The sequence below is a fragment of the Mugil cephalus genome, chromosome 4 (assembly GCF_022458985.1).
Source record: "Mugil cephalus isolate CIBA_MC_2020 chromosome 4, CIBA_Mcephalus_1.1, whole genome shotgun sequence".
Lineage (NCBI taxonomy): Eukaryota > Metazoa > Chordata > Actinopteri > Mugiliformes > Mugilidae > Mugil > Mugil cephalus.
In genome coordinates this window covers 23,048,908-23,073,919 of record NC_061773.1, presented here as the reverse complement: position 1 = coordinate 23,073,919, position 25,012 = coordinate 23,048,908, and the positions used below count along the sequence as shown (strand labels likewise).

The 25,012-nt window shown below is 42.9% G+C and overlaps 4 protein-coding genes across 6 annotated transcripts; 1 reads left to right on the top strand and 3 right to left on the bottom strand.

Moving 5' to 3' along the window:
- Nucleotides 1–1,814: 1,814 nt before the first annotated feature.
- On the bottom strand, nt 1,815–4,912 carry b3galt6 (UDP-Gal:betaGal beta 1,3-galactosyltransferase polypeptide 6). Of its 3 annotated transcripts, none has more exons than XM_047584270.1 (3): nt 4,451–4,912; nt 3,824–3,976; nt 1,816–3,434 (listed from the first exon to the last, which is right to left on the bottom strand). In XM_047584270.1, exon 3 carries the CDS (start codon nt 3,422–3,424, stop codon nt 2,405–2,407), a length of 1,020 nt encoding a protein of 339 aa, XP_047440226.1. In that variant the 5' UTR covers nt 3,425–3,434; nt 3,824–3,976; nt 4,451–4,912; the 3' UTR covers nt 1,816–2,404. The 3 variants fall into 3 exon arrangements, with proteins under 3 accessions (XP_047440227.1, XP_047440226.1, XP_047440225.1); XM_047584269.1 differs by lacking the exon at nt 4,451–4,912 and adding an exon at nt 4,070–4,434; XM_047584271.1 differs by lacking the exon at nt 4,451–4,912 and having other exon boundaries at nt 1,815–3,428; nt 3,824–4,435.
- Nucleotides 4,913–5,902: 990 nt separating this feature from the next.
- Nucleotides 5,903–15,898, top strand: LOC125006627 (dnaJ homolog subfamily C member 16-like). The gene is made up of 16 exons (XM_047582852.1): nt 5,903–5,933; nt 6,072–6,271; nt 6,502–6,568; nt 7,157–7,293; nt 7,519–7,694; nt 8,425–8,609; nt 8,743–8,847; nt 10,187–10,345; nt 10,469–10,599; nt 11,721–11,898; nt 12,130–12,312; nt 12,410–12,486; nt 12,761–12,841; nt 13,080–13,169; nt 14,078–14,248; nt 14,428–15,898. Exons 2-16 carry the CDS (start codon nt 6,075–6,077, stop codon nt 14,909–14,911), a joined length of 2,421 nt encoding a protein of 806 aa, XP_047438808.1. The 5' UTR covers nt 5,903–5,933; nt 6,072–6,074; the 3' UTR covers nt 14,912–15,898.
- Nucleotides 15,899–16,094: 196 nt separating this feature from the next.
- On the bottom strand, nt 16,095–18,601 carry LOC125006629 (cytidine deaminase-like). Its single transcript, XM_047582854.1, has 4 exons — nt 18,361–18,601; nt 17,594–17,705; nt 17,307–17,364; nt 16,095–17,145 (listed from the first exon to the last, which is right to left on the bottom strand). Exons 1-4 carry the CDS (start codon nt 18,494–18,496, stop codon nt 17,026–17,028), a joined length of 426 nt encoding a protein of 141 aa, XP_047438810.1. The 5' UTR covers nt 18,497–18,601; the 3' UTR covers nt 16,095–17,025.
- Nucleotides 18,602–18,812: 211 nt separating this feature from the next.
- On the bottom strand, nt 18,813–20,914 carry LOC125006349 (putative trypsin-6). Its single transcript, XM_047582305.1, has 3 exons — nt 20,855–20,914; nt 20,450–20,728; nt 18,813–19,118 (listed from the first exon to the last, which is right to left on the bottom strand). The coding sequence occupies exons 1-3, from the start codon at nt 20,912–20,914 to the stop codon at nt 18,948–18,950; spliced, it is 510 nt and encodes a 169-aa protein (XP_047438261.1). The 3' UTR covers nt 18,813–18,947.
- Between the last annotated feature and the right edge of the window lie 4,098 nt (nt 20,915–25,012).

Genomic DNA, 25,012 nt, shown 5'->3' with positions numbered 1-25,012 from the left:
AATCAACCAAAGATTTTGCGACCCCCCTGCAGTACCTCTGCAGACCCCCTAGGGGTCGCAGACCCCCTGTTGAAGACCTATGTTTTAAACAATTAACTCAAGCAATTATTTGGGATGAGAATACATTTAAGATTTTTAATAAAACATCCAGGGCGGCAGACAACGTATGTAAAAACAATGGAAGTCGCATTAAATCAGAATCCGCTAGCGATGACAGTGAGAAACGAGTCACAGAAATGTAACAGCAGTCATAAAAACAAACGTGGATGTCGCTCATGAATTCTTTTCAGCTTCCATTGTATAATACCCCTTTAAACAAAGCTGCTCTAAAAAACAAAAAAAATAATAATTCAGAAGTTTTTGGGACACAGTTGGTGACTTCACAGTGATGGAAATCCTCAAGTCAGAGAAATCAAATGATCGCTGGTAAATGATTAATAAACTTAATCTAGAAGAAATGTTGGGTTTCTCGCTTTAAAAAAAAAAAAGAAAAAAAAAGTGACCAAGTGCCAGTCTAGTTTTATTTTGACCTCAACGTTAGAGTGGGACTGTTGTATAGACATGTATAGGCTCCAGTTTGAGGAAAAAGAAGGCCTGTAGAAACAAAAGACATTCATTCATTTTCTCTTACACATTCTTTGCACCTCCACATTTAAACTTACACACCATGGAAACCATGAACAAAAGTGAACATTACGGCAAATTACACTAATTTCTTCCAACGTGTCCATAAATACAAACTGCATCCAGAAGCAGCCACCACATCCACCGCAATCCGTCCCAAGTCATTACCAGTGTGTTGTGTGTTGGCTGCAGAATAAATTAACAATAAATAAAATACAAAAAAAAAAATAAAATTTGTAGACATCATGGCAGGTTAATTATCTCCTGTCTGTGTCCCTATTACATTGAAATAACTTTAATATACGTCTCTTAGTGTTAGACTTAGCACAAAGTACAGCAGAAAAAGCACAGACAGAGGAGGAGGCCACCAAAGTGGTAAACTTGCAATACGGAAAGCACTGAAAACATGATGAAGGATCTGGAGAACAAAAAATGAGAACTTAAGTGGGCTACTGATTCAACAGGTGACGGAAAATATTTTCCAGCCAATTCGTATCTGTGTTTTGTTTTTTTTTTCCTCCACTCAGGAACTGGGAACAGCTAGGATGAGGAGCACATGTTTACAGGAATATCCTCCTACTTTTCCTTTTCAGATCCTACACCAACGCCTCCTGCAACCAGAATGTAAAGAAAGCTGTGGAGCACCCTACAAGTGCCTGTAGTGAAAGGAAAAAATAAAAAGCCCATTGGCATTTGACATCATAAAATACGCTAAGGCTCTGTTTGAAACTTTTTGTAATTGTGAAAACAGAAAAATAGCGGCTCAGGGTTTCCTTCCACTACATTACACCAGGGTACTGGTAAAATTACACAATTCTGATCCACCAACACTAGTGGCTGCCACTCATTAGACCCAATAAATATACTGATGGCTTCTATCCGACAATAGTATTGAAGTACTTGAAAAATAAAAGACCGTGTGTATATGTGTGCTTGAAATGTGTACCATGTTGTATTCATGGTTTGAAAAGTTGCGGTGGCCAAGAGGCTGATCACTGAGAGCGAGTACGCCGTTGTGGACGTGATTTTTGAGTGTGACCTGCTTTAACCTCCTGAGACTCGAGCTTTTATTTGGTCTTATTTGTTTTTTCATTTCCCTAAGGTATTTGGGATCAGTAGGACCTAAGATGTATAAAAACTAATTATCATCTTTGAACAGGAAGTAGCAGTTTTTGAAAAATCCTCATATGTGGAGACTGAGATTATTTCATTATTAATGTTATAATAACGTCACCCAATGTGTGAGAAAATATAAAAATGTACTGGACATTATAGCTTATTGCTGTTGATAAAATTTCCACATCATATCTATCTACAAATGTTGTTAAGAATAAATAAATAATTTTCAACCGTGAAATTCAATGTTTTCTACCTCGTCCACTTTTGTTCTGTGATCATCTGTAGAATGAATCATGTTTTTACACCGACTAGTGTATTGACCCTTTGCTACCATTAGACTAAAGCGTCCACTAATGAGGACAACGGGTTTAAATGAAGCAGAATAAGCTGCGATAAAACCTTATGTCCCCATATGAGGACCCGGGGTCTCAGGAGGTTAAGTGGAGGAAAAGCAGTGATGTAGTCGCCTTTTTTCTGTTTTCACAAGAAGTTTCAAAAATGTAAATTTCTGAAACTTAACTACATCCTGTATCAGTTTCAGAGCTTTAAATGGTCTAACAATGGAGATTTAGAGGAAAAAATATCCTTTCACATTCCTGACTTGGATAATAAGAATATATATTATGAAAGTAAACTTCAGGCGTGTTAAAAAGGACAGAAGTTATGGAATCCCATCTTTTCTTTGGCAGCACTGTGAAGGTGGCACACTCCAGTCATATATGTAGGACAATCGCAGCTTCACTTCCTCCTTGCAGAGTCTCCCGTCACGTTGCAGAGTCTGGTGTTTCTCCAGCATGTCCTCCAGGCTCTGCTTATGCGTCACCAAGTATTTGTTGTTGCAGCCGCGCGATTTGTACTCCGTGTCGAAGCGCGGATCGTGCGTCCGCCGGACGTCGACAGGTGCGAGCCAGGCGCCCAGTGACACATCCTCACTCTGCCAAGTCTTGAAGTAGCCTGCGTTGAGATGCACGTAACGCACCAGGTCGGCGGAAAGCACGTAGCCGCCGCCCAGAGCGTAGGGCAGGTAGTAGTCGCAGAGCTCCCAGGAGCTTTCGCGCCACTTCCCGGCTGTTTTCACTCGGCCTCTCCCCGAGAAGAACCCCCAGTACAGATGGTTGGGCTCTTTCCCCTTCAGCTCTTCTTTCAGGAGGTCCAAGCGGGCGAATGTGTCATCGTCTGCTTTAAGGACAAACTTGAACTCCACATTCTGGTCCAGCCAGGAGTACATGTGCAGCAGCTTGAGGGTCAAGTTCTCGTAAGAGTCTCTCAAATCAGGCAGTAAGAGCAAGTCCTTGTGCCGCCCTTGCTCTGTGTTGAGGTTGTCAAGGTCCTCGCTGGAAAGGCCCTGAGTTCCTACAACAAACATGGCCAGAACGTCGGAGTCCCGCTTGGCAAGCCAGGTGCTCCGGATAATGCTCCTGCGTTCTGTGTACTTAGGTCCCGTTGTGATGAGGACCACAAGGAACGCTGACAAGTCTTTGGATGTCGAGGGGGGATTATGCTGGTCTGGACGGGACTGCAAAGCGTTGGCACGGGGGGCCAGGCCCGGGGGATCCGGATGACCCTGCTTCAGTGTTTCTGAGGTACATTTGGCCAAGAAGACGAGGACTACAGCAAAACTACAAACGGTGCCAATGACCAGAGCGGTCTTGTGACGGCAGATCAGGCGGAACAGATTCATGGTGCTGGATCTGGGGTAAAAAAGAAAAAAAAAATGTGAAAGATTGTTAATAATAATGTAAATTATGACATGGGTTTTATTCCATGTCCAAATTATACTCCACAACCATTGAACGCATCATCAGAAACCGTGCATTACATTTTACAACACTGCTTTTTACAAACTTTTGCTACAGTGTCTGTTGCTGCGGCGTTCACGGACATCACACACGTAAGCAAACATTTAAGAGCATTACAAAAGCGAACATTTCTGCAGCTCGAGCAGCAGCTCGCCAGCGGTTTTGCAGCAGCACCACCTCCCTGCCGAGATTTGCAGCTGAACTGAACTGTGCGCCGCAGAAACGTGCCAGAGGAGGAAGCCTGTGGGAACCGACGAACTGAAGAGGACTTGTTCATTTACCTTCAGCCGAATGAGAAGATGAAGAAACACAGCCACAGCGGGCCACTGAATGCAGCTTTGCGCAGCTAGCCTTAGCTACCGAGATGAAACCATCTGCGCACTTCGAGAGCTCACTCCGCTGAATGCAAACGCGCACAGCCTGGTCATATTTATCTAAACAAAAAACAAAAAAACAGTGGGTTTAATGAACTCGCCCAGGCAGGTTATAGCACACACGTCAAGTCGCTATAGCTGTGTGATCCTGACCGGGTATCAATGGATTCATTTTCTGCCTCCTAGTGTAAAGCCCGTGAGAGAGGGAGAGGAAAAAAACGAATCTGTTCTGGGTGGCCGTGACGAGGAGGAAACGGAAGAAGAGCCCCCGAGAGAGCGGAAAAACAACTACACAAAAGAAAACATTGATTTGGACAAATATTTTATTGGTGTTGTCGTTATTGTTGAACGGCTTCACCATGATTAGCGACACGGATGAACAAACACCGAAAGATATTTGCACACGTATTGATTTGACGCTGCAATTACGCATAGAGAAACGGAACAGCCGTGTGAACCACCTTCTTCCACGGGCCACATTTTAACACGTGTAATAATAAATAAATAAATAAGTTACTAAATAAATAAAGTTACCAAAAAAATGGAAATTAAATTGACAGGGAACAACTGCTGGCCGGAGCATGCGTATTAGCCACTTTTCCCGATCGTTGCCAATCCTGCCAGGAAAAAAATCACCGGATGTCCGGGTGCTTTTTTTTTCTTTTCAAAATTAAAGCACCATTCGGCTTGACTGCAGTAATTTAAATGGACTTAAGAAGATATCCACAACTCTGACATGTTTTTTGATGGTATTTTGAGCTCAGCTGATGCCAGACGTTGATGTGGTATTCATAAATCTTCATAAAAGACTTTAACCATATGTTTGCAAATAGACTTGGTACTTTATATGCACATCTTTTGGAGGTAAACTGTAAACAGCATGTCTTTCTGCAGTGGGTCAGCTGTCTTACACATGTTAACGGCATGGTGTAAAGATGCTTTATGGAGAGCCTGATATTCCTTTAATTTTCTGCCAGGGCTCATTTGTTTTGGGGTTTTTTTTGTTTGTTTTTTGGAATGAAACTTAAAGCCAAATGTGGAATTTGTCCATATACAGTAAATAGCAACATAAATGAACTGTTGATGACTTAATTCAAATCGTATCACATCAAATCGAGCTTTACTGTAATTTTCACATAGATATAACTGTAATAAAGCCAGAATGAAATTGCATTTCTCTCAGAGATCTGTGCAGACTCAGCAAAAATAGGTAAAAGCCACAGTTCAAATCAATTAAATGACTCGCGTAAGTTAAAATAAAATAGAAATAAAAAGTAAAGTGCAAAACAACATTACAGAAGGAAGCTATATGTTATGAAGCTGTGGTGGCCTGATAAATCCAACATTCAAACTCCTTCATGCACTGATTTGATCTTTAAGACAAATACAGTTAGTTGGATGCACCTTGCCAGTTTGTTGTGATTCAATGCAACAAATTTAATTGAAATTTAATCATAGGTGAAGCCAATTATTCCAGTATTGGGCTGTGTGTGATTGAATACTACAGTATATTTGTCATTGAGTTCTTTACCAGGTAAATGCTCTTACTGCACAGGTGTCAAACATATGGCCCGCGGGCCAAAAGGCAACCCACCAGAGGGTCTAATCTGGCAAAAATTACACAGAAGACGGCAATTTTTCATTGCTAATTTGTCCACTGTTTCAGTAAGAGAAAATAAGAGACCCAGGACTAAACAGCAGCAACTAAATAAAATGGAAAAAGTCTGGAGTTGTTCTTACTTATAGGTTATTATGCTGTTATGTTACTTCTCCAGGCCCTTTCGTATCAGATTGGGTTGGCACCCCTGCTCTACTGTGTTAGTTTCTACATTTTTAATTCAGCACCAATTCATCTCAAGCATTCGTAGGTAAATTAATAATAAAGGAAACATTTAGGAGTAGTTTATTTTGAAAGTGAGATGTGGAAGTTTCGTGTGTTACCGGCAAATGACTCCGACGGTTCGCCAATGTCCAACATTTGCTGGAGAAGTAATGGCCTCGTCGAGATAAAACACCAGTATGTCGTCTATTTTTAAACGCAGCAGTCAAGTAGCTGACAGACCCGAACATGTAAGCTCCTAGCTTGAATAAACTAGTCCCCCTCTAAATATCTTTTTTTTTTTTTTTTTTTTTTTTTTTTTTGTTGCGGTGACAGTGGATGATAACGATGACGGCAAAGCGCACCAGCCGGGTTCCTCGGACCTGTCCATCTTTGCTCGCCATCTTTCTACTAACGCTGAGCGTGCATCTTGCAAAAACGACATTCGAGTATGACCCGTATAAAATCCTGGGTGTCAGCAGGAGTGCAAGTCAACCAGAAATCAAAAGGGCCTACAAGAACCTGGTCAGAGTGTGGTGAGTGACTGCAGCCATTCACATCTCCTTCACTTCCCTGTGGAAGACCAGGTCTACCCAGTGAACAGTGCACATTTGACACCTGGCCTTTGTGTTAACTCATCTCCTACCTGCCAAAAGCTGGTGTGATGCAAAATGTTATTAAAAAGAGAGAAAGCCTTTTCCTCACCCTGCGTTAACCTACTTCAGTAGTAATTACTCTATAAATTACTACCGTGGTCTTTTTTTAGGCATCCAGATAAGAACAAGGACCCCAAAGCTGAGGACATGTTCATCAAGATTTCCAAGTCATACGAGGTGGGTAAAAAAAAAAAAGAAAGAAAAGCTTCACAGCACATGTACTATATTTTATACAGACGATCGGTTAGTGTTAGTAATTCAGTGGGTTTCGCTTTCACTCTTAGTCTTACGATAAGATAGTACTTTATTGATCTCCATTGGATTTCCCCAATTAGTCCATATCTTAGTCCATATCCTAAAATTTAACATCAACTGCTGTGTTGCAAGATTTAATTATTTCCATCCGGTGTTGCATTCACTTTTCACCAAGATCTTATACTCATTGGCAATCACTTGGGCATTGAAGCGATGTGCTGGGGCTAAGATGTGGATGAGCCTGTGTGGTGGACAGCTTCTCTTCTCTTTGCTGTTGTTTAACTCTGGCCACCAGGAGGAGATCTTCTTCATGGAGGGTGGCTCCTTCATGTAGAGTTTTCCTCCAAGTCAGTCATTCTCTGGGTGTAACGTTGCTGAACCTAGACCTGAGCAACTGCAGCAACTGCAGCAACCCCAGATCATAGCACTGCCCGCACAGCGTTGCACAGTAGGCACTAGGCTCTTCTTCCGTTATTTTAACATTAACTTCAGAGCTTCCTCTGCCCACAGATCCTGTCTAACGAGGAGCGGAGGTCCAACTTCGACCGTTACGGGCAGATGGATGAAAACAGCCACGCGCAGCATCCTGGTTTCCGCAACTTCCACAGGAGCTTCTACTTCGATGAGTCCTTTTTCCATTTCCCCAGGTACATTACGCTGTTCGCAGCGTGTCTCTTAGTGCGGAGAAATTCAAGAATTAATGTGTTGATTGTCATTTACAAGGAAGCATGGTCCAGTTCTTCCTCCCTCAAACTGAAAATGTAATCAGTCTTTGAGGACGACTGTATGGCAGTACGAACAACAACATCAGACATCCACCTGTCACCTGTGACTTTAAAACCCTCCCTGTTGTCCTTCCGACTCTCCTCCAGGTCCAGGGACTTTTCCGACAGCAAGTACATGCTGCACCATGCACAGTTCAACAGCGACGTCCTTCCAGACAGCCACAAGAGGCCGTACCTGATAAAAGTGACCTCTGAGTGGTGCTTTGCATGCATACACATCGAGCCTGTGTGGAAGGAGACCGTGCAGGAGCTGGAGCCTCTGGGTGAGTCTGTGGTCAGAGGGCTCCTCTTAATCTGGCCCAACTCGCCCTCAGGAAAAGGGCCGATTTTCCTGCAGAGTTGCAGATCATTAGGAGAAAATGTAACGCAAGTGTTGAGATGCTTTCTTTAATTATTCATTAGGACTTATTTGTTTTTTTGGAACAAAGCTTAAAGCCAGGGATGGAATTCATCCATATCCAGTAAATGGCAACATAAATGAACTGTTGTTGCCGTAATTCAGGCCTTAATATCTTGCATATTTGTGTAACGCATTGATCTTTACTAAAACTAGTTTCAGTTCTCCTTTTCATCCTGGCAAATCGCAGTCTCATTTTCTCTGTCGCTGTGGTGTACAGAATACAGAAGCAGGATTATACGGGAGACTAAAAGCAGATGCATGCATCTTTTATGAACCCTGTCACCAGGCCGTCCCTCTATAATGACGCAAGTTAAAATCCCAGACGAGAGTGAGACGGCTTCTTCTTTTTAGAAAAAAACATAAATAAATCTCTTCTCCTTGAGCTTCCCACTGGTTGTTTAAGTGAGAATCTCAGATTAATATAAACAGCAACTCTGTCTGAATTCACATTCAGGCAAACTCAACATAATTATATCCTGGCTTCAGTTTTAGCACAATTACACCAACTTTCGATTAAGACTTTTACTCATCGCATTTTACTCGTTTTTTGTTTGTTTTTTTTTAATCACGCCCTCTTGTTGTTGTCACACCAGGCGTGGGCATTGGGATAGTGGACCTCGGCTACGAGCGCCGCCTGGCAAACCAGCTGGGAGCTCACCGCGCTCCCTCCATCATCGGGCTGGTGAACGGCAGAGTGACCTTCTTCCATCAGGCGGTGGTACGGGAGCACCTGAGGCAGTTTATTGAAGATCTGCTGCCACATAAGCTGGTGGAGAAGGTAACAACAGCTCGCATACAGTTAAAAAAAATATAAAAAATACCACTACTTCATTTAATAGGGATCCGACTCACCCCTAACCATGATGGTATAATTCATTAAACTTACTTATATTGTTTGTTTGTTTTTTCAGATCACAGACCAGAACTACCTTTCCTTTCTTGATAGTTGGCAGACGGAAAACAAGCCCAGCCTTCTCTTATTTGACCAAGTCCCCGTCGTTCCCCTAATGTACAAGGTAAGAGATGCACCTCACATTGTTACTTATGGGCAGTGATGATGCCGCTAACACGTTACCTAGTAATTTAGTTGCTTAGTAACGCGTTACCTAGTAACTGCTCTAATCTGACTACTTTTTTACTGTAACGAGTAATCTAACACATTACTATTTCCAAACCGGTAATCAGATTAGAGTTACTTCCAAGTTACTGTTGGGGGCGTTACTTTCCCCCCATTTTATTTTTTTGCTTTCCTCTTGCGTCTCTCGTTGGTGACGACATGTATGCTACGAGTCACGTTTTCAGCACGAGGAGAATTCACGTGTAATAACCACGTTTACGGCGACAGAACCGTAAACTACGGTGGAGGGAGGAGAGGGACGAGGGTTTTCGAGCTGGAAATACCGCTACTATTTTGAGTTTGTGCCAGCTAAAGAAAAAACAATATCAAGTTTCGCCGTCCGCTCTGTGGCTTGGAAGCCGAAGGGTCAGAGGTTTGCCTCCCCCCATTCTCTCCCTCAGTGCGACTTTTTTTTTTATATAAAAAACATGTATTTTATTTATTTTTTGTAACTAATAAAGTGACTTTAAATCAAACTTTGATTTTTTTGAAATCAAGTAACTATGTTACCTTTTAAAGGAGTAATCAGATTACTTTTTCAAGGTGGCAGCACTGCTCATGTGAAACCATGTTGTTCAGTCTGAGTCCGGTCTTTCCTTCTGATCCTGATGTAGAGGTCTCTTTTATTTGGTCTTCGGTGTATCTGTTTGAACAGATATAGATACGTCTTCTAATATATTTTCTCCTGTATTACATGGACCCTTTGTTGGCCTTTCTGATTGATGTGATGACCACCAACCAGAAGGCATCTAATCTTTGTCAAGTCCTCACATCCTATATTATCGTTGCTAGGTTGCATAAACAATAGCAGTGTAAGAGTCAATAAAAAAGAAAAACTGAAACTCTGTAATAATGGAGTCGAGAGTTAATGTGGGGAGGAGGCAGCTAACGTTAGCAGCCGCGCTAACGCTGACAGACATTGCGAAATGACTCGTCTTTTCACCAGTTTTCAGTCTATTATTTCCTCCACAGTTGTCGACTGTGTTTGAAGAATCCCATTTAAAGTTTCACTTCTAACTCAGTCTAAATACTTCAGTCTTTTTTTATTGCTTATGTAACAGGAAGTTGTCGCGTAACAAAAGGCAGGAGCTCCCTTGTTTGTGGTCAGAAGACCAACAAAGAGATCAGTGAATATGTTGAGTTCCTTCGTTAGTTCCAACTAATTCAATGTGAGGGCGTCTTTTAGTTTGTGTTGTATGCGTTTTTCTGGCCTCTCATTTTCCCGCTCCTCTCTCCAGTTAACAGCGTTCGCCTTCAGAGACTACGTTCGGTTCGGCTTTGTGGTCCAGGACGACACACACAGCGCTAAGCTCCTGCGACAGTTCAACATAAACAACTACGCTCCCACCATGCTGCTGTTCAAGGAGGACACCGAGAAGCCTGTGGACGTCATCCAGGTGCACACCGCATGGCCTCCAGCCTACACCTGCTCCTCTGTTGGAACAGCAGTAACACGTCACCTCCGTCATGTCGGAGCAAAGCGGCTCGTTTTAATCCTTGCTCTATTCTTTTTTTCTCAGGCCAGAGGGATGAAGCGACAGATCATGGATGAGTTTGTCTCCAACAACAAGTTCCTCCAGGTGCCGCGGCTGGTCAGCCAGCAGCTTTTTGACGAGCTGTGTCCCGTCAAGCAATTCCACCGACGGAGGAAGTAAGACATTTCATGAGCGTTTTATGAGTGGCCGATGAGCAGCGTCTTAATATGTTTAAATTGGGCTCTTGTGTAATCACATTTGGTCAGAGTAGGCGTCTTTATTTTCTCATGTCTTCTTCTTGTCCACTTGTACTGGAGTGGTGTACTGGAGGACATGTGACATTTTTAAGAAGCTGAAGTCCTAACAGAATAACTGCACACATGTTACAATTGTGTTCACTGTGAATTGATTCAGATTTGAGCGATGAAGCCCATGTTGAAGTGCAAAAAATTGCGGTTCATCGAGTGGCTAGTTGAGGCAAATCCCCATAGACCCCCATGTTAAAAAGCCCAACTTCACAGCATTATTTAACATGTTTACATCCTGGTACAAAAAACGTTGTGTTAAGGTTTAAATTTCTGCCTAATTAAGGGCGTTCCCTCTTTGAGTGACAGGCGGTAGCTTGAGCTAACAGGTAGCGGAGAGTTATGTGGGCGGGTCTCAACGTCCAGGCTGCTTTAGCTCCACCCCAACATGACCGCCACGCCCATATTTGGAGTATCCGAGTGTGGGCGGAGTAAAAGCTCATCCAACATGGCGACCACAGGCTCCGCCCACTTCAGGCTTTAGTTTTTGAGTTTCAGGATCCAATAGGTGGCGTCACGATGGGTTTGTTCGTAAACATACTTGACGTAAACATATCTATATGCACTGTTAGCTTCTCTTCTGCTAATGTTGCACCGTACACCTGGGATTTCCCCCTGGGGACTGAATAGGCTCTCAGCCAATTACGGGGAACCTGACAGAGTCGGCGTGTAATATGTGGCCTTGTGATTGGATCGGCAGCAATAGGGGCGGGGCCTACTCTGTACAGGTGGCTTAGATTGACAGGTCTAGGCTAGCGAAGGCGCTCTGTGTGAAACAGGTTCTGTATCAATGAATGAGCGACTGGAAGATAACGTCTTCTGCCTCCATTTAGCCCTTTAACAAAATATGTTGAATTCATGTTAATGTGTATTTAAAGAAATTTAAATTTGTGTGAAAATAGAAAAAAAATGTCTAATCAACCAAAGATTTTGCGACACCTCTGGTTTCGCTTACTGGGATTTTATCTTATTTTTTATTTTTTTTTTCGCAGGTACTGCGTGCTGCTAATCACAGGGGAGGATCAAGCCTTTATTCCAGGCAACAAAGCCTTCCTGGAGTTTGCCTCGGTTAACAGAAAAGATGTGCTGCGGTTCGCGTACGTCTACCAGCGCCAACAGCAGCCTCTTTGTCAGGCGCTGCTCCCCAACCAAGCTGCACTCTCACCTCAGGTCAGGGATCATATTAAAAAAATAATAATAATAATAATTTGAAATCAAAATGTTCTATCTATAAACTTTGAGGATTAGCCGCACATTTTTTTTTTTTACAAAGTACAAAGGGTACAGAGAGAAACGGAGGTCGTATCAGATTTAACACGTGTCAGGTTACCGGGTGTGTGCAGTCTTAGACGCTGCGAGGCCTCACTCTACAGTAAAAGTGCTCTGTAATAACGGCGACAGGTGGTGATTCTTGAGAGGAGGAGCCAGGCTGGCAAGGTCCTGTACCGCTCTGTGAGTGGTGGCTGGAATGGCAGCGAAGAGGACAAGTACCGCCTCCACGAACAGCTGGAGCTCCTTCAGAAAGACCCCACCTACCTGAGCTCCGATGCCACTTTGCCAGAACTCAACAACGAGATGGCCCCCGTAAGTTACACACACACACACACACACACACACACATATCTTAGTTTTGAGACTCCTCTTCTAACTCAAACACTTTTTTTTTTAAACTACTTTCCAGATTTTTATCATTCAGTGGATGAATGCTGCATATGATTACATCGTCCAAATATATGACGACCTTCTCTACTCAAACTGGTAAGACGATACTCTTGAAGTCTGCAGATTGTGCAGAAGCTACAGCGCCGTATGCGGATATTTTTTTTATATTGATTTAGAAGCTGAATCGTGTGTCCGCATCAGGATCGGTGTGTGTGTACTTGGTGGGGGCTCCGAAAAATACGTACTTAGCGATGCTCCTCTGATAGATTAAATGCAGGTAGAGGTTAAAAGAGGTTAAATTAAAGTGGAAACTGCAAACTACGGTAGTATTTTCACCTGTCTCAGTAATATCGTGTTTTGTGTTTTGAAGGCGAGAGATGATGCCCATCCTGTCCTTGATCTTCTCTGCTCTCTTCATTCTTTTTGGCACCGTCATCATTCAGGCCTTCAGGTGAGAGGAGCTTGATCCTTTTTTTTATTTTTTTTTTCCTGCATTTTAATCAAGTGCCTGAGCATTTACTAAGCATTCAAGGATTTTTATTCGTTATTCGCAACCATACAGGAGCAGGAGATGGAACAAAATTATGCACTCGGGTCCTTTTTATTTCTCATAAGTAACTATAGTATATAGGCACTAGCATCTGCTTCCTATTTTACTGACTTCTTTCCTTTCCGTGACGCACAATCAGCGAGCCAGGTGAGACCAAACCCAGAAAACCGAAGCCGAAGGAGCAGCCGCAAACTGAGGACGATGCGTCGAGCAGAGCGAGTTCCTGGAGGTAATGTAGTGGCTTCAAACAGACACAAGATGGAGACAGAGCACTAAATCTGACTAAATCTGTCACGTGCGGATGTTTGTCTTCTGCGAGAAAAGCTGAGGTTGTTTCTGGGAAATCGAAACTATGTTCTGTGGTTTACAAACCGTGTCTTCTCTCAGTGTTTTCTGAAACTTTGAATAAAAACAAAATTCAAATATTTCCAGAAAACTGTAATGCAGCCACGTTTATGCACATCCATAGTGTTTTACTGTGAAGATTAGATTTTCTGCTCGTTACATATCATTTAAAACTCTATATTTTTGTTCACTTAACTCTATTAAGTTCATGTATCTTTAAGACATTGTGTTTTTTTTTTTTTTTTTGGATATTTTCAATTTTATTGAGTGAATGAACTTTACCTGCTGCAGATACAACATAATCTTCTGACAGTCGCTGTTTGTTTATATAATATGGATGGGCCATAGTTCTCGGCCCAGTTCATCTGGGTCTGTGTTTCTTTTCAGTATTCCATTCATGGGTGTTTTAGACAAATTATTCAACATCAGAAAAGGGTTGACAATACAAAAGTTTAGTGTAATTTCTGGCGTATTGTCTGATATGATATAAATACAATAGATAACGTGCAAAAAACAACAGAGAGAAACACAAACACAATGCACAGAAACTAATTGGATGCAAAAACACAGCATTTCAGAAGCCTGTTTAATATTATATGGAGGATTGTGGCATCCCTCGTATGTACACATCGTTTTAAGTGATGGACACATGCGGCTGTGGACGCTTCACGTCGTATATAAAACACTGTGTGACGCATTGAACACTGTGCATTTTGTGTGTACTCCGCAGAAACAGAATTCACGCTTCTCTTTTCTTTCCTCCTCTCTCGTCTTTCCCATTGTTTGACGCAGCCGTCCTCCAAAGAAGGACTTCGTGGAAGTGACGGAGCTGACAGACATAACGTACACCAGTAACCTGGTCAAGCTGAGGCCCGGTCACGTCAACGTCGTCCTGGTGCTCACCAATGCCTCCAAGAACGCTTTGCTCAGGAAGTTTGCCAAGGAGGTTTTCTCTTTCTCTGGGTGGGTATATTTGAAGACTTGGTTTTGTTACTTCTTCTTCTGATTTTGAGAAAATCTATCTTTTAAACACCTTTGTGTTCTTGTGTCTGACGTTTTGGTCAATATGGACTGATACGGTCTTTCTGAAGGCGCTTGTTTCGCCCATTTAAGTCCTAAACCTCTCTTCTACTTTCCTTCAGGACTCAGACCCTCCACTTTTCCTTCCTCAACGCCGACAAGCACCGTCACTGGATGCCGTCTCTCCTGCGCTCGGCCAGTGATGCCGCATGGAGTGCGAACCACTCGGACGAGGACGAGGAGTCCTCGGACTACTCCGGCCACGTCCTGGCCCTCAACGGCCACAAGAAATACTTCTGCCTCTTCAGGCCCGTCTTCACGGGAGACGATCCCAACGACTCCTCGTCCGAGGCCTCGTTCTCCTCCGACACCAGGAGAAAGTCCCGGTCCAGGTCCAGGTCCAGCTCCCACTCTCGGTCCAGGTCCCACTCCAGGGAAGACGGAGCCGGCTCCCGGAGAGGCTCCGGCAGGGCCACCAGCATAGACGTCCACCACAAGCTTGACAGGCTGGGACTGTGGATGGAGAGGCTGATGGAGGGGACCCTGCCCCGATTACACGTCCCCACGTGGCCCACGCTCGACGACACTACCTCCAAAGAGAGCTGAGGTCGACGCGACAAAGTTACGCCACGTGGTCTTGCGGCCTCTTGAGGAAAATACTTTAGCGAGGAAACCTGCAGACCAGCTGCGGTTTGTCAAATAATTATCTTAAGTTCCCCTTCTCAGATGTATGTTGCCGCCGAAACCGCCGCAACCTGTTTGCAGAATGTCTTATTTTCACGTCGAGCAGATGGAAATTGACGACTTGGAGAGAAGTCGGCACGGGCCTACACAGTCGAGCTTCACACACACACAACACAGATGGTGGGTGCTGTTGGCAAGCAACACCTTTCACATGAGTGTTACGGTTGCACAATGCAAATTTTCATATTGCTTTATCTGCTCACATGAACACATAAACAGAGTCTGAATGCATGGCGGCACAGGCGTCAGCTCTAGCTAGCTGTGTGCATGCACTGTGCGCTCAAAGTGACACCAAGTCGACCTCTCCTTTAACTTCTGCCTCTGTCATACAACCTGGGAACATGAAGTTATGTTATTTTAGCTCCACTCCACAAGATTTGATGAGATTGATGAAGAATTATAAGATTGATGAAGAATTCTCCTCCCCTCGATCACACCTCCACACGGGCTTTTCGTCAGCTAACAGCTAGCAAACTCAGCCCGTCGCACTGAATTGTTTCCTCCCGTGAGGTTTAAGGAGCCTTCGGTTGAACGTGATTATTGACCTTTGTTTGTTATTAATAATCGTGACGCAGCTTTGTAATGACTCATGTACTAACAGTCAGCTCAATACCATTTACATGTGATTCTTCCCGGTGTTTTGAGTTTGGTTTAAGTCGCCGCGTCTCGCTGCTATTTCGTTAAGGGATTTAATTGGTACTTACTGCCTTTTTTTTTTTTTTGTCTTGCTTGTTGCTTCTTGTTTAGAGTGGATTTCACATTTTCTTCAATTCTTCTCAGGGAGAAATGATAAATCCTACCATAATAGACTTTTCTTTTTTTTTTTTTTTTTAGGTCTGTGCCCTTAAATCACAGCAATGCATGAGTAGACAGATCACTAATAAATGAGTAGCAAATATCCACTGGAAACTCCTTTTCACCCCTTCTGCTGTCTAATTTTACTTTAATCACTCGCTGCTCAAGAAATAATATATGCAGTACACTGCGACTTAAAATGATTTTTGTTTTTCTTGTTTGTCTATATCTAACTGTCAGAAACCAAGTGTAACTTTTTAAAATGGTTTATTTATTAAAGTGTGTGGAAAGGTAAAAACATGCTTTTTAATTTCATTTCTTTCATGCACCTTTAAACCAATACATATTGTTATCTCCAACTCCATGTTACCCGTATATATATATCCACGATCAGCCACAACATTAAAACCAGCAACAAAGTGAGTAACGTCGATCAGTTTTAGTTCCCTCTCTTTAGCCTTTTTTCCCCCTGAGTCTGTCAATATGTTGAATCAGTCGGGGTCTTAAGGGTCCCCTGAGACCGGGGTGTTGAATAATTGTCAGTCTTTGTCTGATGTCATATTGTGTAGTGTTCTTTTGTTATGAGAAGACACATTTCAGGAGGACTTCCGATCAATAGAGTTATCAATCAGTCAATTTTGCTGCAAGGCAGTGTTCTGCTCGGAAAACTGGCATTCATGTGCATTTTACCACCCATATAACAATACCCATCCCCCCTAAACGTTGTTGGACAAGCTGCGGCAAAGAGAAACAGAAACTCAGAGTTGAGTCATTGACTAAACTGATTGCGTAGCTGCAGGACGTGCTTGAAGAAGCCTCGTCCATGTCCACACACACCCAACATCCTGATTAAAATGAACGCGGCCAATTCCTAGAACCACTTTGGAGGTGGTTTCAGTGTTGTGATTGATCACTAGTTAAGGCACGGTTAATCCTCTAGTCTGGTTTACCCAGACTTAGAGTTTGTTAGCATCAAAGTGTAAATAGAGTCAGTTTAAATACATTGTTTACGATTGGCGGATAATACAAGAACAAATGGTTACTATAAAAATAGCTGCTGCAGAAAGGAAAAAAAAAAAAAACGTGCGCATGCATACATGGCACGTACATTAAGCACAGTGCAACAAGTCATGGCGGTTCGAGGATAGCGGCCCCCCCGATGGTCAGTGCTCTTCAGCTCTTCACACTTTCTCCTGGCTCAGGTCGTCGGGGCCGAAGGAGACGGGCAGCAGCTCCTCCACGGTCATCTTCTGGTACGTGCCGTCCGCCCTCGACATGTACACATCCCACTTCACCCCAAACTGGAAAAACGAAAAAACGAAAAAAGTTTATGGAAGTTTTGTTCTTTGCTCGTTTTTTGACACATTAACAAGTTTAGTCACGGACCGTCAACTGAAGTTTGCCATAAAACCACTAAAAAAATACTAAAACCCTGACGAGCAGAAATAATCAACCACGGTACCTCTCTCATGAACTGCCTGCAGCCTCCACACGGTGAGATAAACTGGTCACTCATGTCACTGCAAAGAAGGTAGAAAGAGAAATGTCTCAGGTGGTTAATGTTTGAACTGAGGTCAAACCGATTGATCTTTGTAGCCTCTGCCTCTTATATCATTTCATTATGACTTCTCCAGCTGCTTATGCTGATATTCCAGCCACCGCCCAAGACATTAACGAAAGGTTTTCACGATAACCTGTTCTTGCCTCATCTGATGACCACACAAAAATGTTGTGCCAGTCAGAGGTTACCTGGCTATGGCGATGGCCTGGAAACGGCTGTGGCCTTCGGACACGGCCTTTGCCATGGCGTTCCTTTCAGCGCACACTCCCAGATTGTAGCAGGCGTTCTCCACGTTGCAGCCTGCCAAAGACGCAAAAGCGAAAGTGAAAAAAAGTGAACATTTCAATCCTTAAAGGATTTCTCACAACTGTTTGCCCCTCAAAACAGTTTTTTTTTTTTGTATTGTTTGTTTGTTTTCTACAGCATCCTAACGCCGACGGGACAGTTGGTGTATTTGCTTTACTTCTGGCAATGATTAGACAAACTTGTCTACAGTACGGTGCTGTTGACACAAGTGATGCAACAGCAAAAACTTCCACCGAGAGCACAGGAAAGTTACGACTTCCCCCATCCTGAGGAGGGATGTGTTAGGGTTCGGCACATAAACACATGGTGGGCGTTACAGCGTCGTAGACCAAAACTAAACCGTGCAATATAAACTCTCATGTATAATTTAAAAAAAAATAAATAAATAAAATAAAATGGCTCAGATGAATAAAATTGGTTGATTATTTCACGAGAGGGTTTAAAAACAGATCTGACTCATTTTCAAGTTATAAGGTAATATTTTTAGCTGTAATAGTTTTCATGATGTCCCTGGTTTCAGTGTTATTGATACTCAAAGCGCTTTAAAATATCCATGCCCAGCGCTGGTGTGTGTTGAGCGCGTTTGTCTGAACCAGTGAGTAGATGTTCTCACTGTGTGATATTTACCAGAGTTTCATATGTAACTCACCTGTATACACAAGGCCGTCCACAGTCCGTAGAGCAGCCCCCACTCTGAATTTGCTGTAAGGACAATAAGCCTGCTCCTTTGCCTTCTGGGCCTTATCAATCAGTTCTTTTACTTCTTGGGGCTGCATTGCATCCATACTTGCTCCTGGGGTTCGCAAGGTTATTTGTGAGCCTGTTAATGAGTTGTTGTGGCTTTAAATATGAAGGATGCAGTATGAAAGGGGAGAGGACCCGGTCAAAGCCAATCACCGAGCAGGAGGCTGACACACTGCTTTGAAGAAGGAGGACGGGGCGGTTTTTATTGTAACGGTTGGTGAACATTTTATGCAGACGTGGCATTAAAGGGGTGTGTCACCTAAACATTTGTGAAACTGAAACAAAACCAGATAGGTTTCGATTGTTGCCCCGATCGATTCAAAATAAAATTAAATAAAAACAACAAAGAGGACAGTCTGAGAAAATACGCATCTTTATTTTTTAAGTCCATAGTTTTTATTTTTTATTATTGTGTTTGTAGAGAAACTGATGTTTCAAATGGTAAATAGTCCCAGAAATAAATGTAGTCCAAAATCTGGATTTCTTTTTATGTTACATCCTCGAACCCCTACACTGGGGTGTGACAATATATTTATTGATCCATCCGAGGTAGTTTCTGGTCTTAGTGTAGACACCTGGGTAGAAAGCGTAGGCGCAGCCGATGCCCCAGGACACAATGCCCTCAAATTTACCGTTACACATGAGAGGTCCTCCTGAGTCACCCTGAGGAGGGAAAAGTCACATCTGGGTAAGTGGTGGCTTGATCAAAACTGAAGATTTGTGCTGCTAAATTGACGGCGCAAACGCATTAAAGCTGTAATGAAACTCTATTTTTTGTATTCTCAACAATATAAAATGAGTTGCTTCTACTGAAAATGTGAGAGAATTATCACAAACCTGCATTTTATCATGCCTGCTTGAAAATAACTATTTAATAGCCCTTTTTTAAAAATAAAAATATTTAACAGGTAGCTGAAGCATTTGGTTTCTAATCAAAAAAGAAAGAACATCACTATCCCCTACAAAGCTGATGTATCAGAGAAACTAAGGAGAATTTTTGGTAAACACCGCATCGCAGTTTATTTCAAACCTGGAAACACACTAAGACAGAAACTGGTCCAATCCCAAAGACAAAACACTTAGACAGAAACAGAGCAATGTAGTGTATGCGGTTCAGTGTAGCGAGGAATGTACAGACTTGTACATTGGGGAAACCAAACAACCCATCCACAAACGCATGGCCCAACACAGGAGAATCAGCTCATCAGGAATATATATGATATATGAGGATAACAACGTCAAAGTCCTGGCCAGAGAGGACAGATGGTTTGAGAGAGGAGTTAAGGAAGCCATCTATGTCAAAGTGGAGACACCTTCTCTAAACAGAGGAGGTGGGCTGAGATTTAATTTACTAACTATTTATAATTCAGTTTTGACTTCTGTCCACCAAGAAGTTTCAACAACATTCACACATTGAGCCTCCAGGTTTCCATGGACAATGGCCTCGTTAGAGCTCTATTCATAGGATAAGTTAGCCTAGGCACACAGTTCCCCCCATTCAAGGACAGGTAAGTATCAGCCATTATGGTAATTAGTGACCACAGTTTCTGGTCAAGCAAGTTCCTGGTGGGTGCTACCCACAGAGTTTATTCCTATTTAAACCTCAATTTCCCACTAGTTTATCAGAACTGAAGAAGCCACTCGGATGAGTGGCGAAACGTCTTCAAGAAATTCTACAAGTCCAGCTGACCTTATTCAACGCTTTTTTGGATTACCATGACCTGGATGACTGAGAACCTTCACAGACATTTGGTTTCTAAAGATGTTTTTTTCAGGCTTTTCAGAGTTAAATTTTTCAGGCAGACAGTCCTCCAAATAAATACCATCGCTAGTCTTTCCTAACATATTTACCTACGTCATATAAAACCTGACCTGTTTGTTTACAGTTTGTTACTTTGCTCCCGTGTGCCTTAAAAAATCAATAAATTCACCTTAAACGGTTAAACAACTAAACAACACATGGCCTCTTCCTCGCACGTGACTTTACGGCTCACCTGACAGGAGTCTTTCCCACCATAAATTGATCCCGCGCACATCATGTTCTGCGTGATCCTGAAGGGATAATAGCTCCAGCAGTCCAAGAAGAAGTCCACGTCCACGGACTTCAGCTCAGATGAAAGGCTTTGACCGTAGAGCCAGGTCACGCCCCAGCCGCTGACCGTGCACCGGGCAAAGTTTTGCAGGGGGGGTGTGTCCTTGTCGGGTAAGGTGGCTGGTTCGACCATGGAGTTGATGACGGCTGGATGCTCCAGCTGACGCACAGAGAACACATCCTCCGGTTAGACTACAGCAAAGTCTTATGTCTGTTTTTGATTCACAGGAGGCCTGGCGGCTGATTCAGTCTACCAGCTACAATCTAACACCAGTGGGAACCTGTTAATATTTTGTTTGTGTCACACATGCATGCGTGCGTTCGGGGGTGAAAGGTGATAGCATGCTCGGCTCTCCCTCAGGTGCATAGTTAATGTGACTAACAGGATGCCTTTGTGTGTGTGTGTGCGTTTTATGTGTTTGTGACAGTGGTGGTGAGGAAGATGCCTTGCACAAAACTGTACGCACAATGCAGACACAGTAAAGTGCTGCACGTGTCACCGTAAGAGCGGTCAGAAGACAGAGGGGCTGGTTTACCCGTATGCACACTTTTGTGTTCGTGTAAAAACACTCGGCTGGTTTGATATTCAGGTTCACATTGTGTTGACAGTTTACGACAACGCATGAAAAATAAAAGTGAAAATGACCAGATTGCGGGGCAGCACTGCCAGCGAGAAGGTCCAGGTTCGGGTCCAGCTCGGGCCTTTCCAGGTTTCCTCCCACCTCCAAAGATATGCTCGTTAGGCTAATTGGTGATTCTATTAGTGTGAGTATGAAAGGTTGTTTGTCTCTGTATTAGCCCTGCAATGGACGGGCGACCTGTCCAGGGTGTAAACCGCCTCTCGTCCACTGACAGGTGGGATAGGCTCCAGCAAATCCTGCAGGATAAGAGGTAGTAGAAGAAGATGGTTGCATTACATTCAGAGAATATAAAAATTCTGAGACTTCTTCTGATATTTGTAATTTTCAGCCGTTTTTTCTTCTGTTACATTTTGACTTACTGTGGTCTCATTTTTTATTGTAATATAAAGTCCTGCGCGTCTATAGGTCAGAACAAGCCCGGCTACAGGCTGATATAACTCAATAATGTCTCCGAAGAAGTATAAAACAATCAGAATGTAAGAAAACGTTCTTTCACACTTCGAGGGTTGTTTATTCCCTGTAACTTGCATTATAAGGCACTGAGGGCCGGCAAACGGAGCCTGATCATTGGTTCTGAGCGGCTCTGACCCGGATGTCGCGTCTGTAAGGCATCACCCAGGGAAGAAAGGTTCAGCCAATTGTTGAGCGATCACAGGCTGTATGCAAATTATTCAGGGCTCGCTGGAAGCAGGAAAGACCGTAGAGTTTATGCCTTTTTACAGAATTAATCTAGAGCAAAGGGTTAATTTTCTGCGGATTTTTAAAGATGACGTTATACCGAAGCGATGTTGATGAAATTTCGTAAAATTGGTCCGTTTTCTCCGTAAAGTTTCGATATTTTAATGACTTCGCCTCTGAGGTATTCAGGTACCCTCGGAAACTTCAGGCTCGCGATTGCGCCAGTCTTTACAGCTTTCAGATCGGACAAAGGGTTTGTAAATACGAGTAGTTTAAAAAATAGTAGTTTTTGAGCCCGCGGGCGGGCTTGGGATTCAGAGGGTTCAAAAAAAAAAATATTTAACAGGTAGCTGAAGCATTTGGTTTCTAAATATGTTTTTTTCAGGCTTTTCAGAGTTAAATTCTTCCGGCGGACAGTCCTCCAAATAAATACCATCTTTAGTCTTTCCTAACATATTTACCTCCGTTATATAAAACCTGACCTGTTTGATTACAGTGTGTTACTTTGCTCCCGTGTGCCTTAAAAAATCAATAAATTCACCTTTAACCGTTAAACAACTAAACAACACATGGCCTCTTCCTCGCACGTGACTTCATGGCTCACCTGACAGGAGTCTTTCCCACCATAAATTGATCCCGCGCACATCATGTTCTGCGTGATCCTGAAGGGATAGTAGCTCCAGCAGTCCAAGAAGAAGTCCACGTCCACGGACTTCAGCTCAGATGAAAGGCTTTGGCCGTAGAGCCAGGTCACGCCCCAGCCGCTGACCGTGCACCGGGCAAAGTTTTGCAGGGGGGGGGGGGTGTGTCCTTGTCAGGTAAGGTGGCTGGCTCGACCATGGAGTTGATGACGGCTGGATGCTCCAGCTGACGCACAGAGAACACATCCTCCGGTTAGACTACAGCAAAGTCTTATGTCTGTATGTGATTCACAGGAGGCCTGGCGGCTGATTCAGTCTACCAGCTACAATCTAACACCAGTGGGAACCAGTTAATATTTTGCTTGTGTCACACATGGATGCGTGCGTTCTGACTGTTTTGAGAGTTGTTGTGATCTAAGTCAGTGTTCCACTCAGCTGTTTGTGCAGATTACACAATAGGGATCAAAGTTGTAGGTTGTGTCAATTTGGTTAATGTGAATGGTGCAGTGTCAAAGGGGAGAGGGCCCAGACACACACACTGCCATGGAGGAAGTGGCGGTTTTTGTTGTTGTCACGGTCGGTGAACATTTTGTGCAGACTTGGCATTAAAGGGGTGTGTCACCTAAACATTTGTGGAACTGAAAACAAATCCAGATAGCTTTGGATTGTTGCCCCGATCGATTCAAAATAAAATAAAATAAAAACAACAAAGAGGACAGTCTGAGAAAATACGCATCTTTATTTTTAAGTCCATAGTTTTTATTTTTTATTATTGTGTTTGTGGAGAAACTGATGTTTCAAATGGTAAATAGTCCCAGAAATAAATGTAGTCCAAAATCTGGATTTCTTTTTATGTTACATCCTCGAACCCCTACACTGGGGCGTGACAATATATTTATATATATGTAATTAATATTCTGCACTTTCAGGTTATACTAAATCTGTGAGAAAAAGAGTACATGGGGTGTCGGTTCCAGGCAACTTTTTACAAATAAATTCATAATTGATATAAAAGATAAAAAAATATATATATCCATTAGGATCCATTCAAATATTTATACCATAGCATAGTCTTCTGTGAGAGAGTCAGTATCATTAGCTGTTCTGGATGACCCAGTTGATCCATCCGAGGTAGTTTCTGGTCTTAGTGTAGACACCTGGGTAGAAAGCGTAGGCGCAGCCGATGCCCCAGGACACAATGCCCTCAAATTTACCGTTACACATGAGAGGTCCTCCTGAGTCACCCTGAGGAGGGAAAAGTCACATCTGGGTAAGTGGTGGCTTGATCAAAACTGAAGATTTGTGCTGCTAAATTGACGGCGCAAACGCATTAAAGCTGTAATGAAACTCTATTTTTTGTATTCTCAACAATATAAAATGAGTTGCTTCTACTGAAAATGTGAGAGAATTTTCACAAACCTGCATTTTATCATGCCTGCTTGAAAATAACTATTTAATAGCCCTTTTTTAAAAATAAAAATATTTAACAGGTAGCTGAAGCATTTGGTTTCTAATCAAAAAAGAAAGAACATCACTATCCCCTACATAGCTGATGTATTAGAGAAACTAAGGAGAATTTTTGGTAAACACCGCATCCCAGTTTATTTCAAACCTGGAAACACACTAAGACAGAAACTGGTCCACCCCAAAGTCAAAACACCTAGACAGAAACAGAGCAATGTAGTGTACGCGGTTCAGTGTAGCGAGGAATGTACAGACTTGTACATTGGGGAAACCAAACAACCCATACACAAGCGCATGGCCCAACACAGGAGAGCCAGCTCATCAGGAAACGACTCAGCAGTCCACCTCCACCTGAAGGACAAAGGACGCTCCTTTGAAGATGACAACGTCAAAGTCCTGGCCAGAGAGGACAGATGGTTTGAGAGAGGAGTTAAGGAAGCCATCTATGTCAAAGTGGAGAAACCTTCTCTAAACAGAGGAGGTGGACTGAGATTTAATTTGCCAACTATTTATAATTCAGTTTTGACTTCTGTCCCCAAGAAGTTTCAACAACATTCACACATTGAGCCTCCAGGTTCCCATGGACAATAGCCTCGTTAGTGCTCTATTCATAGTAAGTTAGCCTAGGCACACAGTTCCCCCCATTCAAGGACAGGTAAGTATCAGCCATTATGGTAATTATTGACCCCAGTTTCTGGTCAAGCAAGTTCCTGGTGGGTGTTACCCACAGAGTTTATTCCTATTTAAACCTCAATTTCCCACTAGTTTATCAGAACTGAAGAAGCCACTCGGATGAGTGGCGAAACGTCTTCAAGAAATTCTACAAGTCCAGCTGACCTTATTCAACGCTTTTTTGGATTACCATGACCTGGATGACTGAGAACCTTCACAGACATTTGGTTTCTAAAGATGTTCTTTTCAGGCTTTTCAGAGTTAAATTCTTCCGGCGGACACTCCTCCATATAAATACCATCGCTAGTCTTTCCTAACCTATTTACCTACGTTATATAAAACTTGACCTGTTTGTTTACAGTGTGTTAC